The sequence below is a fragment of the Sprattus sprattus genome, assembly GCF_963457725.1.
Source record: "Sprattus sprattus genome assembly, chromosome: 11".
NCBI classification, from domain to species: Eukaryota; Metazoa; Chordata; class Actinopteri; order Clupeiformes; family Clupeidae; genus Sprattus; species Sprattus sprattus.
Window position 1 is genome coordinate 29,605,293 of NC_137909.1, and position 17,761 is coordinate 29,623,053.

The 17,761-nt window shown below is 43.0% G+C and overlaps 1 protein-coding gene across 1 annotated transcript; it reads left to right on the forward strand.

Moving 5' to 3' along the window:
* Positions 1–11,929: 11,929 nt before the first annotated feature.
* nr2e3 (nuclear receptor subfamily 2, group E, member 3) lies at positions 11,930–17,462 on the forward strand (the record flags this gene model as incomplete). The annotated part of the gene is made up of 8 exons (XM_080847343.1): positions 11,930–12,023; positions 12,595–12,745; positions 13,286–13,389; positions 14,884–15,153; positions 15,644–15,825; positions 16,397–16,637; positions 16,928–17,033; positions 17,330–17,462. 8 exons carry the CDS (start codon positions 11,930–11,932, stop codon positions 17,460–17,462), a joined length of 1,281 nt encoding a protein of 426 aa, XP_080703469.1.
* Between the last annotated feature and the right edge of the window lie 299 nt (positions 17,463–17,761).

Consider the following 17,761-nt stretch of genomic DNA (forward strand, 5'->3'; position numbering starts at 1 on the left):
AGCAACATAATTTCAAAATATTCAATTTATTTTGAATGGATTTATCTGAATACAATGATGAATGGCTGAATATTAATTTGATTTATTAATTCATTTTTTATCTATTTGCACATTTTCTGTGAACCTACTTGAAATCTTGAATCTTATTGTTTGAAGGATCACCAATAAATAGTTCGTTCTGCACGGATTGAAGTCTGTCTGATATGTTCCTCCTCGTCTTGAGCACAAATCACCCGTAAATCCCTGATGTGTGTATTCAGCAGCTTCTCCCTGGTCCACACAATGGAAGGCCTTGTTCAGCAGTTACGTGGTGGGCCCTTAACTCAAATCTGACCCATGTTTAATTGTTGAAATGGGCTTACGTGTCTTTGATATTTACTTAGACAATTGATTTTTCTCCTTGCCGGGATTACTGTGCTGGGCAGCAGATGGTAGTGGATGGATAATCTCTGGAGGCACAAGTGGTGGTACCCCAACACACACACACACACACACACTCACACACACATTCACACACACGCACGCACACACTCACACACACACACACACACACTCACACACACACACACACACATTCACACACACACACACACACACAAACACACACATTCACACACACACACACACACATTCACACACACACACACACACACACAAACACACACTCACACACACACACACAAACACACACACACACATTCACACACACACACACACACATTCATACACACACACACACACACACACACATTCACGCACACACACACACATTCATACACACACACACACACACACACACATTCAGGCACACACGCACACACATTCACGCACACACGCACACACACACTTCTACTCGTGCCTCGTGTCCGTTCTTGGAAGTGAAGGGGGCAGTGTGTTGACCAGTCTAGAAGCCCCCACCAGAGCAGGTAATGCCAGCTCAGCGATCACAGGGTCCACACACACACACACACACACACACACACACACACACACACACTCAGTGATCACAGGGGCCAGGGAAGGGGGCTGACCTCCTAGTGACCCATGTGTTTGTGTCTGTGTGTGCACGAATGTTTTTAGCTGTGTGTGTGTGTGTGTGTGTGTGTGCGCGTGCAAATGTACACAAGTGTGTGAAAGACGTGGGGCAAAAATTGGGAAAGGGGAGGTGTGTGTTCCCTTTCTTTTTGACTTGCCCTGGTGCCACAGAACAAGCGAACAGAACAGAGGCACTTTTTAATTGACATCTTTGTGACTGGAGTCTGTCTGTTGGACTGGTAGACATTTCTCTAGCATCTGTTACCAGCAGCTCCACCATTTTGTGTCTGTGTGTCCTAGAAAAAAAACTGTCTTGTAAAATAAAATAATAAATTGGGCACGCCTTAGCTTATTTTAAGTCCATCAGGCATCATATGAAATACAGATAAAATGGCATTCAGGGTTTCACCTCTAAATCTTCCTGGCATAGCAGGCGCCTTATTCTTTTTTTTAATACCGCATACTGATCATAAAGTAAGGGCGGTGTAGATAATGATCTAATTGGTTTTGCATACTTGCCAAGAGGATGGTGTTGTTATTCCACTGACCTGTGTTAAAGATAGCTTAATCCACACATATGATACTTCATGTGCTGCGAGGCTGCTAATCCAAAACACACACATGCATAATACTGCGTTAGCCATTATTCATGGAAGCATTCGACGGCCATCTGGTTCCAAACCGCATAATTAACTATTAGTAGGCTACACAGATTACAGCAAGAGCTAATTAAAGTTTAAATCTTAGTGCCGGGGAGCAGATGATCGACAAAACAGATGATTCAGTTGAAATTCATTGATGATGATTGCTCTTCTCAATCATAAATCTACTTATTTTCTTTTTGGAACATTTATTGCCGCCCTACCTGAAATGAGCGGAATAGTATAAGCAAGAAGACATAAGGATTTTTAAGGAACGGGAACTAACATACTAGCCTTTAGGGAGAAACATAAAATATATGAAATGTATTTATATAAATATCTTATAAATAAATATGTATCTGTTCATTGCAAAGCTTAAATATCCATGTTGAGAATATTAAATAAGGTAAAGAAATTACTATATTGACCACAATGACATGGTCAAATACACGGTTTCTAAACACATATTTTATTTCCTAATTTCCTTATTTCATAATGTTAAAATATAATATAAACACATATTTGTGCACAGTAGCAGAATAAAATAAAGCACATTATAATCTGCTGTTGTTTTGAAGTTCTCCATATTTCCACGCAGGCGCAGCTCACCATGTGTCTGTGCTGCTCCTCCTGAGCACGAGGGAAGCAACCTGCAACGCATCTTAAAAAGTTAATCTCACTCTTTGACAATAGCTGACATTCAAAGAGATTATACACAAAGAGGCTTAGGGCCGCTGCACGGAGATGTGAACTTATGTCAACGTGCCTTCAAGGACATCTCAACGTCGGCACAACGCACCGATGGAACAATTCATTATTTTGTCAAGTTTAAATTCTTCGATTGTTTTTCTGTATGCCGTATACAAGTCCCTATGTTTCACTTTTTTTTGTTTTTTTTTCGGCGATGGTGCTGATTTCACATTCCATTTATGAATAGCATACGGTTATGGATGATACATTATTTTTTTGTTCCCCAATCGCTTACACACTATCACCTGTCATCTTAACATCCCAAAACATGACTCCATCTCCAAAAAGACAGATACATTTCCCACAATTACATACATTTACATTTATAATACTTAAAAAATACTTTGTGCAAAACTCGACACACAAATCCCTTCATAAATCACTGATTGTACCATGTGGAAGCACTGAGATTCAATATTATTAACTCAAAGTCATCAATGCTCAAACCCAACTAATACACAGTTCCCCACAGTCAAAATTGGTCACACACCAATCAGAACTTCAGAATAGACAGATAAAAGGTCCATGGGTCATTTCACTTGTTTTGGAACAAGGGATGCAAAAAGACCTTTCTTTAAGTACAAACTGTTTTTTAGGTTTATATTGGTAAATACACAAATATTATTTTATTGTATTCTATGCTAAGAATTTAACTGTGTTTTTAAATGTATATATATATGTATATGTTTTGTGTTCTTATATTGTGTTCATCTTGTAAAGAGGCTGGTTTGGGGGAAAACCGGAGAGCTGTTACTAATTGCATTGATCTGACCCGTGTGTAGTGGCTATTTTGTATTTGATGGCTTTTGTGGGGTGTCTGAAGGCAACGGTTTGGATGTAAGATCACATGGTTTTAAGTGGAGGGTTTGGTTTTGCCATGGAAGTTTGCAGTGTGCGACGATGAGAGTGCAGTTATGCATTTGTGGTTAGAGTATCATTACAAGTACTCTTGGCAATCAGGGAAAAACATAAATGTGACAAGATATTTTGGTGGAGGTATTGTTCTCAGAGAAAGCCTATAGCTGTGTTTAATCTTCATTGGTAGTTTTCTTCCATGGCCCTCTCCCACTCTCTCCCTCTCTCCTTCTCTCCCTCTCTCAGATCACTTTAACTTGTGGAAAGCTAATATCCTTAGCGGACCTCTGCCTGCAGACCTGAAAAATTTAGATTGACTAAACACACAAGGTGTGCTTTAATTGTGCCACTTGTGGTGGCTGGCGTGTTGTGTGTGTGTGTGTGTGTTTGTGTGCGTGGGTGTGTGTGTGATACCTGGGATCTTCTAAACAATCTTATGCCCAATGAGTCCCGTCAAGCGACTCAAGAGAGGAGCAATCTGACACTTATCCTCCCCCCCCACACCCGAGCCCCACCCTCCCTACACACATTCTGCTGATGGAAGCACCACTTCAGCCGGGGCAGCACCTGTTTACTATCAGAGATCTAGGTCAGGGTGTGGCAGAGAGGGGAGGGTGTGTGTGCGTGTGTGTGTGCGTGTGTGTGTGGGTAGAGGATGAGCAGGAGTGAGGAGAGGCATGAGGGATGAATGATGTGTGTACGTGTGTGTGTGCGTGTGTGAAGAGGATGAGCAGGAGTGAGGAGAAACAGCAGGGGTGATGTGTGTGTGTGTGTGTGTGTGTGTGTGTGTGTGTGTGTGTGTGTGTGTGTGTGTGTAGAGGATGAGTGGTGGAAGATGAGTGTGTGGAAAGACAGGAGGCATGGCGCGTGCTGCTTTCACACCCCATGGGGACTCAAGACTTTAGGCACAACTTACACACTTGGGATTTCAGTTTCAATTTCAATCGAGTTCGTTCCACTAAAAACCGAATCACATCATCACACAGAACATGAGAACTAAATGTAAACATTTTAAAATCAGTTTTCTTTATTTAAAATCAGTCAAGCGATTTAACAAGATGATTCTCAATGACTCACATGTTGTGAGCCTCTACTCACCCATCCTCTTTATGCTCTAAAGTCTCTCCCTATCTCAAAACATCCCTCTCTCTACGTTAAATATTCTTCATACCTACATTACATCTCACTTAAAAATGATTATAATGTACAGTACCTGTCAAAAGTTTGGACACACCTTCTCAGAAGTGTTTTTTCTTTACTTTTATCATTTTCGACATTGTAAATTTATACTGAAGACATTTCAACTATGAAAGAACACATATGAAATGATGTTCTTAACAAAAAAAGTCTTATCTACCATGTAGAAAATAATAAAAGTAAAGAAAAAGCTTCTCAAAAAATGAGAAGGTGTGTCCAACTTTTGACTGGTACTGTATATGGAAACTGTGATGTTGATGAACATTGATCATCGTGTTCTTAATATATGTTTGGACCGCTGGACGGACAGACAGACAGAATACCGCTTGTAAGACAGACATGCTTCCAAACACCTGGGGGACAGAGAGGGCCGGCTGTGTGTGTGTGTGTGTGTGTGTGTATGTGTGTGTGTGTGTGTGTGTGTGTGTGTGTGTTCTTCTTTGCACTACTGTTGTAACAATTCACAGCTCCTGTATATACTTAAACTTCATAGACCATTGCACTGTTTGTTTTTGTATTGTGTTTGTTTTTGTATTGTGTTGTTATGTATATTTTGTGTAAGCACATTGAGTGTCAGTTCACCAGGTCAAATTCCTTGTTAGTGCAAACTTACTTGGCCAATAAAATCTGATTCTGATTCTGATTCTGAGAGTAGGCCCACGCCTTATCTATCTCCCCTCCTGTTTTTTTTGTTTTGATCATCGTGTTCTTGTTAAATGCATGGACCGCTGGACAGACGGACAGACAGAGTACAACTTGCATGATAGACATGCAACCAAACACCTGATGGAGAGTAGGCCCTCGCCTGGGGGAGAATAGGCCTACACCTAATCTATGTCCCCTCCTGGAGGGCTTTTTTGCCTGAGGATGTGAGTGCTGGTGAGGCATCATGGGGGGGCTGGCATGGCATCAACAGCCTCTCGGGCTGAGGTGGGGGGCTGACGTGGGGGGCTGACGTGGGGGGGTGGCGTGGGGGGCTGACGTGGGGGGGTGACGTGGGGGGCTGACGTGGGGGCCTGCTGTAAGAGGCTAATCCCGCTAGCTGCTGCTGCTGGTGGCTCTGGCGTGGCCGTGCTAAGAGGGCCGGCTTTACCGCGGCTCGGTTACGTAACACCGGCTGAAGAGGAAGCCTCAGGGCTACCCAGTCAGCACTGCACAGATCAGAGCCTAAACACCTTAGGGCCTCTTTTCGTCTGGGAGGTGGTGGAGAAGGTTGGGGGTGGGGGGGGGGGGGGGGCGGGTGGAGGAAGGGAGGGAGGGTGGGGTGGGGGGAGTGCCTTCAAAGCATCAGGTTGATTATATATTGACATATCAACTAGTTATGAAATATATTTCCAATATATCAAATATCCATTTCCAATAAGTTGTATGACTGTCTGAACCTCACCACCACCCGGAGGACACTGAAAGATGTTTTCTAAACCTGAAAGATTCTGTTTTGCATTGGAAACATAAGGACTATAGGAAGGACCTTTCTTCGTCCGTCTTTCTTCTTGCAAGCATCAAGATTTTCAAGAGCCGTCAAGAAATGCCCGACAAACTAATTAAATTCACCCATCCCTTCCTTCTCTCTGGCCAGTCCATCTTTCTTCTTGCAAAAATCAAGATTTTCAAGAGCCATGAACTTTGCTCCCAATAACTAACCCTAACCCTAATCTTGAATACCTATAAAGAAGAACGTAACACTGAGTCACTACAACTCGCCACCGCAGTAATGGCAGCGTCGCAAGATGGCCGAACACTCAAATTGGCCGCCATTTCAGGTTTCATCTTTTAAATGTACGTTTAACTTCATAACTTCCTGTTCCTTTTCACGATCGTACCTTACTTATTAGGTTCGTATGGACATTTAACATCTGGTGAGCATGTACGTATAATCATTCTAATTCCAGGGCAAACCCCCACCTCTAATCTCATTGTTTCGCCATAATCTCTGCCCTGCCGCTCTAAGCAAGTCTTGTCCTAAAAATCCAGTGCGGACATTATTCATCAGAGCCACCTGCCACCTGTTACATAAACACAGGTAATACACACCTGATCTGCCTGTCACCAAGCTAAATAACAGGTTAGCTGTGACAGGTGGCACTTACACAGTGCAGCCACTAGGGGTGCTTGTTCTGCCTATGCAGTACCTGATGCAGATTGCCTAAGGTCACACAATTATCACGACTCCCATACATCTATTGACGAATCATGTCTGATTTAAATGCCTCTGTATTGCCTCAGAATCACAAAACGAGAGCAGGCGAATTAGTTTGAAAACAGAGAAAAGAAGAAGGGAAAAGAAAGAAAGGAAAAGAAAGAAAGAAACGAAGAAAAAAAACATGTCCTTGTTCAGATCATTCCTCGCAGACAGTGCTATTGCATGCACATAGCTTTCAAACAATCACAAAACAGTAGACTTTTTAAATCTATATCTAAGAATATAACCTAAAATGAAATAAGTTAAATGAGTGAATGAAAAAGTATACCATTTTTGGTAAATAAATACTGTATTGGCCTTCCAATCAAATTTTAGGTCAAATATTCGCAGATTCTCATGAATTCCTGGGGTTCACAAACCTGCTAGCATCCCTGTTCTTGGGAATTGAAGTCTAAATAGTTTTAGCTTTAATATGATATTTTAGTTTTATGAATTTAATTGCATTAAACCTATGGTGTACTACACGCACTGTTGTTATTACTCTATTTCTATTAGTTGCTTTGGATTAGATTAAATTAGATTAGATTAGATTCAACTTTATTGGCATTGCAGACAACGAAATGCAGTTTAGCATCTAACCAGAAGTGCAAAATAGCAATAAAAGTGCAGAGTATGTGCATGTGTAAAGTGGAATAATTGAATCAATAAGATACATACAGTAAGAGTTATGAGAAAAATGAACAGAATTGGGACTTTGAAAGCGTCTGCTGAATACCTTAACTCTAACTGTAAAATATCAGTGTAATTGTGACCATTCCTGTCCAGTGGATCTGTAATTAAAACAACATGCTTAAAAAAAAGCATGCTTTAAGTGTCGTCAGTATAGTATGGGAAAAACCGGAGGGATATCTTCACTCCTTCCCTTCCCTTCCCAATTAGAAGCAGAGATTAGCGAGGAGGACCCCAGGCCTCTGGGAACCCGCCGGGCAGTTCAGGTCCCAGCCTGGAGCCTTGTGTGTGTGTGTGTGTGTGTGTGTGTGTGTGTGTGTGTGTGTTTGTGTGTGTGTGTGTGTGTGTGTGTGTGTGTGTGTGTGTGTGTGTGTGTGTGTGTGTGTGTGTGTGTGTTCAGGTCCCTGCCTGGAGCCTTAGGGCTGCGGAGCTGCTAATGCGGACCTCCAGTGTCAGAGTTCAAATGACTGTCTGCCAAACCAGACGCCCCCCCCCCCCCCCCCCCCCCAAACCCACCTCCCACTAAAACCACCAGAAGCACACCAGCAGCGACTCCCTCTTAAGCAGGATTTCTAATCTTTTTACACACCAGTTTAGGCCAACAGAGAGGGGTCTGTTAGAGGCACTAAGCACCAAGAGATACAATGAAGCGAGTATTACCAGGGGGTCTGGGGGGGGAAGAGGGCTGAGTGTGTGTGTGTGTGTTTGTATGTGTGTGTGTGTGTGTGTGTGTGGGTGTGTGTGTGTGACCAGGGCAAAGTCTCAGGACAAACTAAACCAGCCACTGAAGGTTTGACTTGGGTGACGAGCAAAACCGGTGGATGTTTTGAATACAGACTGCAAAAGGCAATCATCACGAGTAGAAAACCAAAACTATAAACCCCCTGGCCATCTATGAAACATGCGTTACGGGTAACCTCCAACCCACTGTGACACAGTGGCGTTAGTGACGTTATTTGTCGATGCTTTGAGACCGGAGTCAAAGTTTCATATGAGGCACCAAGGCATCACCCTGACCAGAGAGGAGAGCACAGTGAAGTGGGGGGAGGGGGGGGCGGGGGGGGGGCATCACCCTGACCAGAGAGGAGAGCACAGTGGCTGGGGGTGGGGATGGGGGGGGGGGGGGGGCATCACCCTGACCAGCGAGGAGAGCACAGTGAAGTGGGGGGCGGGGGGGGAGGGAGGGGGGGAACCACAGAAGGCATGTGTTGCTGTCTGGCTTCTGTGTGTGACTTGGCACTGCATAAGTTCCCTAATAGGATAGAAGCACGAATCAAAAGAAAAAAAGCAAATCACTGACTTCAGCCCCTCTAATTGCCAGTGAATCACACAGAGGTCACTAATTAGGCAGCCTCTGAGATCTCTAACCCCGGACAGCAGTACCCACCATATGGCTCGGGTGGGGTGGGGGGGGGGGGCCCTCGGTGCTCTCTGCAGCTCGTGGCTAATTGTTTTTCTTGCCCCCCCCCATCCCCTGACCCACCCACTATCATCCAAGTGCTCCTGGACTCTTTGTTAACTTAGCAGAACACATTTATGTGGCAACCTAAGCCTATTAGCTGATTGGAGATGGTTGTTGTTTTTTTTTTGGCCCCTGTCTTTTCAGTGCCTAAGGAGGAACGAGGGTATTTACCCACAGGCACTGAAAAGACATCTTTCCATTGTTTTGACACCTAGGAGAAGATGGGAATAAAGACAAAAGCAAAGGATAATTACAATGACAATGTCCAGAAAACTGCTTAGACTGTACAGTATAGCATATGTCATTCTATGCAGTGAGCAAATAATTAATAAAATAAGGCAGGCGAACGTCTGTGGTGTAGTCCAGGGTATGTGCAGGTTTACGGAGTATACCCACTTATCTTTCTGTCAGCATTGAGTATACCCACTTCTCAAAACAGGGCGTTTATCCTGTGCTGTATGGGCTGCTTAAACAAAATGAAGAGTATACCCACTTCTCTAGGGACCACTACACCACTGGCGAACGTGACATACAGGGCAGAGTTTGAAGACTCTATCCGTTCGCAGTAGAGTTGATGTAGAGTAGCATGACTCATAGCATCCTATATGGACGCTCCAGCGGATTAAACAGTGATGAAATAGGAGAGAGAAGGCTCAACGTGTGAATGGAAGCTTTGAAAGTTAGCACAGCATGCTATCTTGACTATCTTGTCCGTAAACAGTGACCCAAGGACCTGTCACTCTGATGGCACTGACCTGTTTATTCACCACAGATCTGCTGCTGTTTTGGAAGTCTTTGAGATTTTTTTTGTGTATCAACCTTTCTCTGTGGTAAGACTGTGGTCACATAGTCTGTGCTTGGTAGAGCTCTGTCTTTGCTCTGTATCTCTAAATACTCCACCAATTCATAATATCATCTGTATTGGTATTTTATGAAAACTTCTTTTGATTGCACGAAGAGCTCACATGATCAGTGGTGCGATGTTTTGTTGAAAAGTTAATCGGACTGAAAGGTACCGAAGGTATTGTGTGTGATGTGGAAGGCCTGTTAAATGTACTATTGAGCGAATGATGGGCTTTTAAGAATAAAAAAATGCATGAAGCTGTTCAGAACCTAGAGCTCATGATATTCAGAATCTAGCCATCTTAGATCTTAACTTAGGCAATAGCACACAAAAATATAGCCTTCCCATGCACATTTTTATTTTAACTTTGTTAAGTTCCTCTGTTTTAAAGTTTAACTCTTAAAATGTGTCAAGATCACTGAAGTATACACAGTATAAGTGCTGTAAAAACAGTTTTAGGTACTTTAGTTGTTTCACTAAACATTTGTCTTATATTCTATCCCTGTTTGCATTAGTGTGTGAATAGTAGATTGAAAAACTAAAAGCCATCAGCTCAGAACTGGCAAAAACCAGCGTAACCAGGGATTACATAGGAATCAAGGCATTCTGAGAACCACCAAAGAACTGTGGCTAATTCTCCCAAAAACCTCCAGAATCAGAATCAGCTTTTATTGGCCAAGTTAGTTTGCACAAACAAGGAATTTGTCTTGGTGCAGTGGCTCTCAGTGTGCTTACACATATTACACATATATACATCACAACACAAAACAATACAACGGTGCAAAACAATACAACAGTGCAAAACAATACAATACAATACAATACAACAGTGCAATGAAACAACCTACCTGTCAAAGTCCTTTAAAAAACGACTTTACCTTTTGCTGCGCCCATGCTGTTTTGAAGACAAAGGGAGGTCTTCAAAATATTGATTTGATTTTGTTTTGTTTTTCTGCTTTAATGCACTTTGTTTGTTGTACATTTAATTAGTAAAAACTAGTCAATTACCACTATTTTTGAGCATTAAGCATTCTCTTACAACAGCACTTTTCCACAAGTGCCTTACACATTTGCACGGTATTGTGTATCTAAGTATTTAGTTGCTACTGCTAAAGAGGTGCAGCATGTTAACCTATTTTACATTTCTATAGATGTATCTACGTCTATAGATGTATCTACGTCTATGGCTAAATCTATATCTATAGATATTGTGCATTCAAGCTTGTGATCATCTCCCCAGCATCCTATTAAGGGGGCATTGAAGAAATCCAGTCAACCTGACATAAAAGCATTTGTCATAGAATTGTTTAACAAACGTTTGATTGTACGACATTTTGCAGGTGTTTTAGACTGAGATCACTGTCAGAAATGACTCTTTGTTTTTTTTATGTGTTTTTTTTTTCCTTCAGAGACAAGAAGTCAAAATATACCCACATATCTTTTTCTCTGTGCTTTGTATGTAAAAATAAAAAAATGTATAAAAAATACATGCATCTTATCATTGTTTGCCTTCAGAAAGAACTGAGACATCTGATGAGCACAGTCTTCTCCATCATCCCACCCCACCCCACCCCACCCCACCCCAGCTATCCTCTATTCGTTAGCTCCTCTGTTTTTCCACTTGTTGAGGATGTGGCTAAGTCCTAGCTGTGTGTGTGTGTGTGTGTGTGTGTGTGTGACTGATTGATCCACCCCTAGATGGACAGTAAAGATTAAGAGGATGACAAATAGGCATGTGCTTACACAGCGTTTGGTGCTAATCTCCTTGTCTTCCTCCTTTAGGGAGCCCCAGCCAGTCTCAGCCTCTCAGACGCACTCGGACATCACAGGGCACAGGACCTCTCCACCACAAGACAAAACAAAACACAACACACCAGACCACACCAGACCACACGATACCAGGGACCCAGAGGACAGCCAACTGCCAGGAGCCCACAACAGGGATACAAGTCTGCATCGGACCTCTGGAAGCTGCTGTCAGGACCCCCGACTTTAACAAACCGACTGATGAACTTGTCTTTTTTTCAGAGAAGCAAAGCACTGTTGCACCCGGACTCTTTTTCCCTAGTTTGTGTTCTTCGTCCGGATGGGCAATAGTTTTGCGAACGAACTGTGAAGAAAGAAAAGGAAATTTATTTTGTTAAGTTTGCAACTGAAGAGAGGAGACCAAGATATACCCACACAGGAGAGAGATCCTTGGTCTTCACAGCTTAAGCAGGACGGCTGAAAAGAGATTCCAGAACTTTCCGCCAGAAATCCACATTCTCCTCCAGATGATGGACGACCACATGTCCAAGATCGCCATGGTGCGGTCCTCCTCCCCGGGTGACTCCCCTCGGAGTAGCCTAACAGACGACAGCCTGCGAGGTGAGATGAACACATAGCGTAGCACTACGGAGCACCAGTGGTGTAGTCCAGGGTATACGCAGGTATACGGAGTATACACACTTATTTTTCAGTCAGGATTGCGTATACCCACTTCTCAAAACAGGGCGTTTATCCTGTGCTGTATGGGCTGCTTTAAAAAAAAAAAATCTAAATTAAGAGTATACCCACTTCTCCAGGGACCACTACACCACTAGGGAGCACGCTGGTCAAACAAATATTTATCATTACGTCATTTATTTGTGTTGCAGTTGTTTGTTTACTTTAGGCAAAGAAAGATGTTGGAAATTGTGAGGTGTGAGATGTTTAACGACTTTCAGATGTTTTGTGGTGATAACTTCTCATGTAAAGTATTTTAAAAAGATGATCATATATATAACAGCTGTCAAATACACCTCTAGACAACTGAAAGTCAACTGTCTGTGATGATCACTACTTGACTTAGTGGTTTATTTGCCATGTCTCTATTGTTTTCCCCACCTGTGTGATGATCACTACTAGACTTAGTGGTTTATTTCCCATGTCTCTAATGTTTTTCCCACCTGTGTCACAGGTAAGAGTCCAGCGCCGGGTAAAGTCCTGAGCTCCGGCCTCATGTGTAAAGTGTGCGCCGACACCAGCAGTGGGAAACACTACGGCATCTACGCCTGCAACGGCTGCAGCGGCTTCTTCAAGCGCAGCGTTAGGAGGAAGCTTATCTACAGGTGAGGACCAGTTTGGTGCAACTCTTTTTTTCACCAGGAGGTGGCAACGTGGAGTCATTATATGGAGTGCCCCTCATCTGTTCACACCCTAAGGTTCTCTTTGGCCCTGACAGAAAAAGTTGTTTATGTAAAAAAAAAGCAATTATGTATTCTCTGATTTGTCCGTGTGGATTTCTTAAAAGTGTCATGTCTTGGATAAACTACAAAGTCTTGAATTCATGGGGCATAATCCCTTTAAATACAGTGTTATCTTCCCGCAAATATGCACATTTTCAAACTGTTGCTCCAGAACACCACATCTGCATATGTCTACATGTGAACATAAACAGATTTGAATGAGAGTGTGTTATGACAGTTTCCATCCAGTGATGGCTCAATGAGATCACGGTCATTATGTGCTTTAGGGGGTTCCAAACAGCTTTGAATCAGAGCTTATGTTAGCCTTCTTTTCCGCTGCATGTGTGTGTGTGTGTGTGTGTGTGTGTGTGTGTGCACAGTGCTGGTTATGTGATCTCACCGTGTCCTTGTTCACCCTTGCAGATGCCAGGCGGGTACAGGTATGTGCCCCGTGGACAAAGCCCACCGCAACCAGTGCCAAGCCTGCCGTCTAAAGAAGTGCCTCCAGGCTGGCATGAACAAGGATGGTGAGTTTCTTTTGGCAAAAATTAATCCTTTCTTCTCTCTCTGTCCTCTTCTCCCCATCTCTTCTCTCTGTCCTCATGTCTCCATCTCTTTTCTCCATCTCTCCTCTCTCTCCGTCCTCTTCTCCCCATCTCTTCTCTCTCTCTCCTCTTCTCCCCCATCTCTTCTCTCTCTCTCCTCTTCTCTCCATCTCTTCTCTCTCTCTCCTCTCCTCCCCATCTCTTCTCTCAGCGATTTCCCAAGAGGTCAAAAATTGAAATCTCTGAAATCCATAAAGTTACAAAACTCTTGTTCAACTGTAAGTGACTTATGTTGGTGTCAAAGGCTACTGTCTATGCATCTATACTATACTATCCACTCTACTAATAATCTACTCATCTATACTATACTATCCTGTCTACTAATAATCTATGCATCTATACTATACTATCCTGTCTACTAATAATCTATGCATCTATACTATCCGCTCCACTAATAATCTATGCATCTATACTATACTATCCTCTCTACTAATAATCTACTCATCTATACTATACTATCCTGTCTACTAATAATCTATGCATCTATACTATACTATCCTGTCTACTAATAATCTACTCATCTATACTATACTATCCTGTCTACTAATAATCTACGCATCTATACTATCCGCTCCACTAATAATCTATGCATCTATACTATACTATCCTGTCTACTAATAATCTACGCATCTATACTATCCGCTCCACTAATAATCTATGCATCTATACTATACTATCCTGTCTACTAATAATCTACGCATCTATACTATCCGCTCCACTAATAATCTACGCATCTATACTATACTATCCTGCCTACTAATAATCTACGCATCTATAGTATCCGCTCTACTAATAATCTACTAATCTATACTATACTATCCGCTCTACTAATAATCTACTCATCTATACTATCCGCTCCACTAATAATCTATGCATCTATACTATACTATCCTGTCTACTAATAATCTACGCATCTATACTATCCGCTCCACTAATAATCTACGCATCTATACTATACTATCCTGTCTACTAATAATCTACGCATCTATAGTATCCGCTCTACTAATAATCTACTAATCTATACTATACTATCCGCTCTACTAATAATCTACTCATCTATACTATCCGCTCCACTAATAATCTATGCATCTATACTATACTATCCTGTCTACTAATAATCTACGCATCTATACTATCCGCTCCACTAATAATCTACGCATCTATACTATACTATCCTGTCTACTAATAATCTACGCATCTATAGTATCCGCTCTACTAATAATCTACTAATCTATACTATACTATCCGCTCTACTAATAATCTACTCATCTATACTATACTATCCTGTCTACTAAAAATCTCGCTTCCTTACTTGCGCTCTCCATTATACATTTATTCGTTGTTCTCCATGACTGATTCTCCTGTTCTCTCTCTCTCTCCTGTTCTCTCTCTCTCTCTCTCCCTCCTCCGCCTCAGCTGTGCAGAACGAGCGGCAGCCACGCAGCACGGCTCAGGTGCGTCTGGACTCGCTTGACGTGGACCAGGAGAGGGAGGAGCACCTGGCCACCACGCGCGAGCCCACCTCCGCCTGCTCCGTCATCAGCCGGGCACACCTGCCCTCATCGGGCATCAGCAGCGCCACCACCGTGCCCGCCCAGCAGCGCTGCCCCAGTCCCCCGAACGGACACCGCTTCATGGCCAGCCTCATGACCGCCGAGACCTGCGCCAAGCTGGAGCCAGAGGACGGTGAGGAGAGGGAAGGGAATGAAGGGAGGGAGAGGCTGGAGTTAAAAAGAAAAGGGGTTAAAAAGAAAGTCTATGTTTATCTTTACTGTATTGTTGTTTATAAGGGACTGCGCTGTAAAAGGAGTTAATGGTTATGTGAAGGCTTGTTTGTGTAAACACACATGAAACAATTGACTTGATGATCTTAATTCATTATTAATGGCTAAATCAGCTTTGCTTTTTATTTGCTCCGAAGGGGAAATATTACGAACCATGTGAATAATATCATAGTAATTTAAGAAAAAGAAAGAACATTATTTATTCTTGTTCTAACCTGTTAATATTTGCTAGCACACTAAATCATCAACTTAGAACAAGAACAATACTAACAACTAAGAACAATATTTATTCTTGTTCTAACCCGTTCATATTTGCTAGCACACTAAATCATCAACTTAGAACAAGAAAGAACGATATTTATTCTTGTTCTAACCTGTTGATATCTCCACAGTGGATGAAAACATTGACGTGACGAGCGACGAGCCAGAGAGGAGCTCGCCGGACTACAACAGCTCCCTCTACCCCTCCAGCAGCCCCGAGAGTGTGTACGAGACCTCCGCCCGGCTGCTCTTCATGTCCGTCAAGTGGGCCAAGAACCTTCCGGTCTTCTCTCACCTTCCCTTCAGAGACCAGGTGAGATTGATTGATTGATTGGTTTATTGACAACACATCAGCTTTTTCCTTTACAGAAGCACTGTTCTTCCTGTGATGAAAGTGAAATGGAAAATGACTCTATGGCAGAGAGAGAGAAGACACACACACTCTGAATTCCACCTCTGCATTTGACCCATCCAGTGTAGTGACACACACAGCACCCTGTGAACACACACAGTGAAGTGAAGTTACACTAACCCGGAGCAGTGAGCCATGATGGCATCAGCGTTTATAATCATAGCTTAGTGCACTGCCGTGGACACATGAACCCTATACACGTGAAGCAGAATGTCTTATTTAATCATATTCTCTGCACTTTGTAAATAAACACATCCTTTTCTATTTAATATGTATTAATAAGTCTTTTACATCAGAGCATGTGTGACACTGTGTGGATCTATTTTTTTTATTTTAATTCATACCCCTCAGTACTGAGATCCTTTCACAGAGTCTGGACAAATAGGTAGCCATTGATTTGGAGACGATGACCGATGAATATTTACATAAGTGGATTAACCTGAGCCTGGTCTCATCTCTCCTGTGGTCTTAGGTGATCCTATTGGAGGAGGCGTGGAGCGAGCTCTTCCTGCTGTGTGCCATCCAGTGGTCCATGCCCCTGGACACGTGCCCCCTGCTCTCGCTGCCCGACCTGTCCTCCCCTCAGCAGGGCAAGACCAGCCCCTCAGCCTCCGACCTCAGGGTGCTGCAGGAGGTCTTCACCCGCTTCAAGAACCTGGCCGTGGACCCCACCGAGTTTGCCTGCCTCAAGGCTATCGTCCTCTTCAAACCAGGTGTGTGTGTGTGTGTGTGTGTGTGTGTGTGTGTGTGTGTGTGTGTGTTTGTGTGTGTGTGTGTGTGTGTGTGCGTGTGTGTGTGTGTACATTTGTGTGTGTGTACATATGTGTGGGTGTGTTTGTGAGTGTGTGGGTGTGTGTGTGTGTGATTGTACGTGTGTGGGTGTGTTTATTTGTGTGCACATATGCATCTGTGTATACTGTATGTGTGTGTCTGTTTTAGTGGACACATCGTTGTTGCACACATCTAACCTGTTGTGTTCTCGCTGTCTCTCTCCGGCATCCAGAGACCAGAGGACTGAAAGACCCAGAGCAGGTGGAGAACCTGCAGGACCAGGCTCAGGTGATGCTGGGGCAGCACATCCACACTCTCTACCCCAACCAGGCAGCCAGGTGAGTGTGAGGGGCGTTAGAGACAGATGAACCCACTGAAGGCAGACAAAACCCTTTAGATCATAAAAGATCATATATGACTACTTGGTATAGAGTATACATTTGTGGTAAAAGCAAAAAAGTCTTATATTAAGATTTCATTTCATGATCGTGCTTATACAAAATAAAAAAAACACTAAAACAACACTTTTATACACCCAAAATCAATAAAAAAAATTCTTCTGTGATGTTCTATCATAAATTGCAAAGATATGAACATATTGTAATTCTTCTTTTGCGTGTGTTTGTGTGTGCAGGTTTGGGAGACTGCTGCTCCTGCTGCCTGCTCTGCACTTTGTGAGCTCGGAGCGGATCGAGCTTCTCTTCTTCCACCGCACCATCGGGAACACCCCCATGGAGAAACTCCTCTGTGACATGTTCAAGAACTGAGGAGGACACCGTCGGAGAGAGACACGTCTCGCTTTCATGGACATCACTACGGATGAAGATAGACAAGAAGGGGGGGGGGGGCGGGGGGGGGGGGGGGGGGTGGGGGAGACAGAGGAACAGAGTCGGGACATTTTGACGAGGGAGCGAATACAATATGACATTTGAATGTTGGATTTGTTCATTTAGTTGATTTTGTTTATCTTTTTGTCTAAATAAAACCTGGGAGAAACAGCAGTATTGGCCAAAGTATTGCTTGCTTAATGCAAATAAGTAGAGACTGTGAGTAGCTATTGTACAGT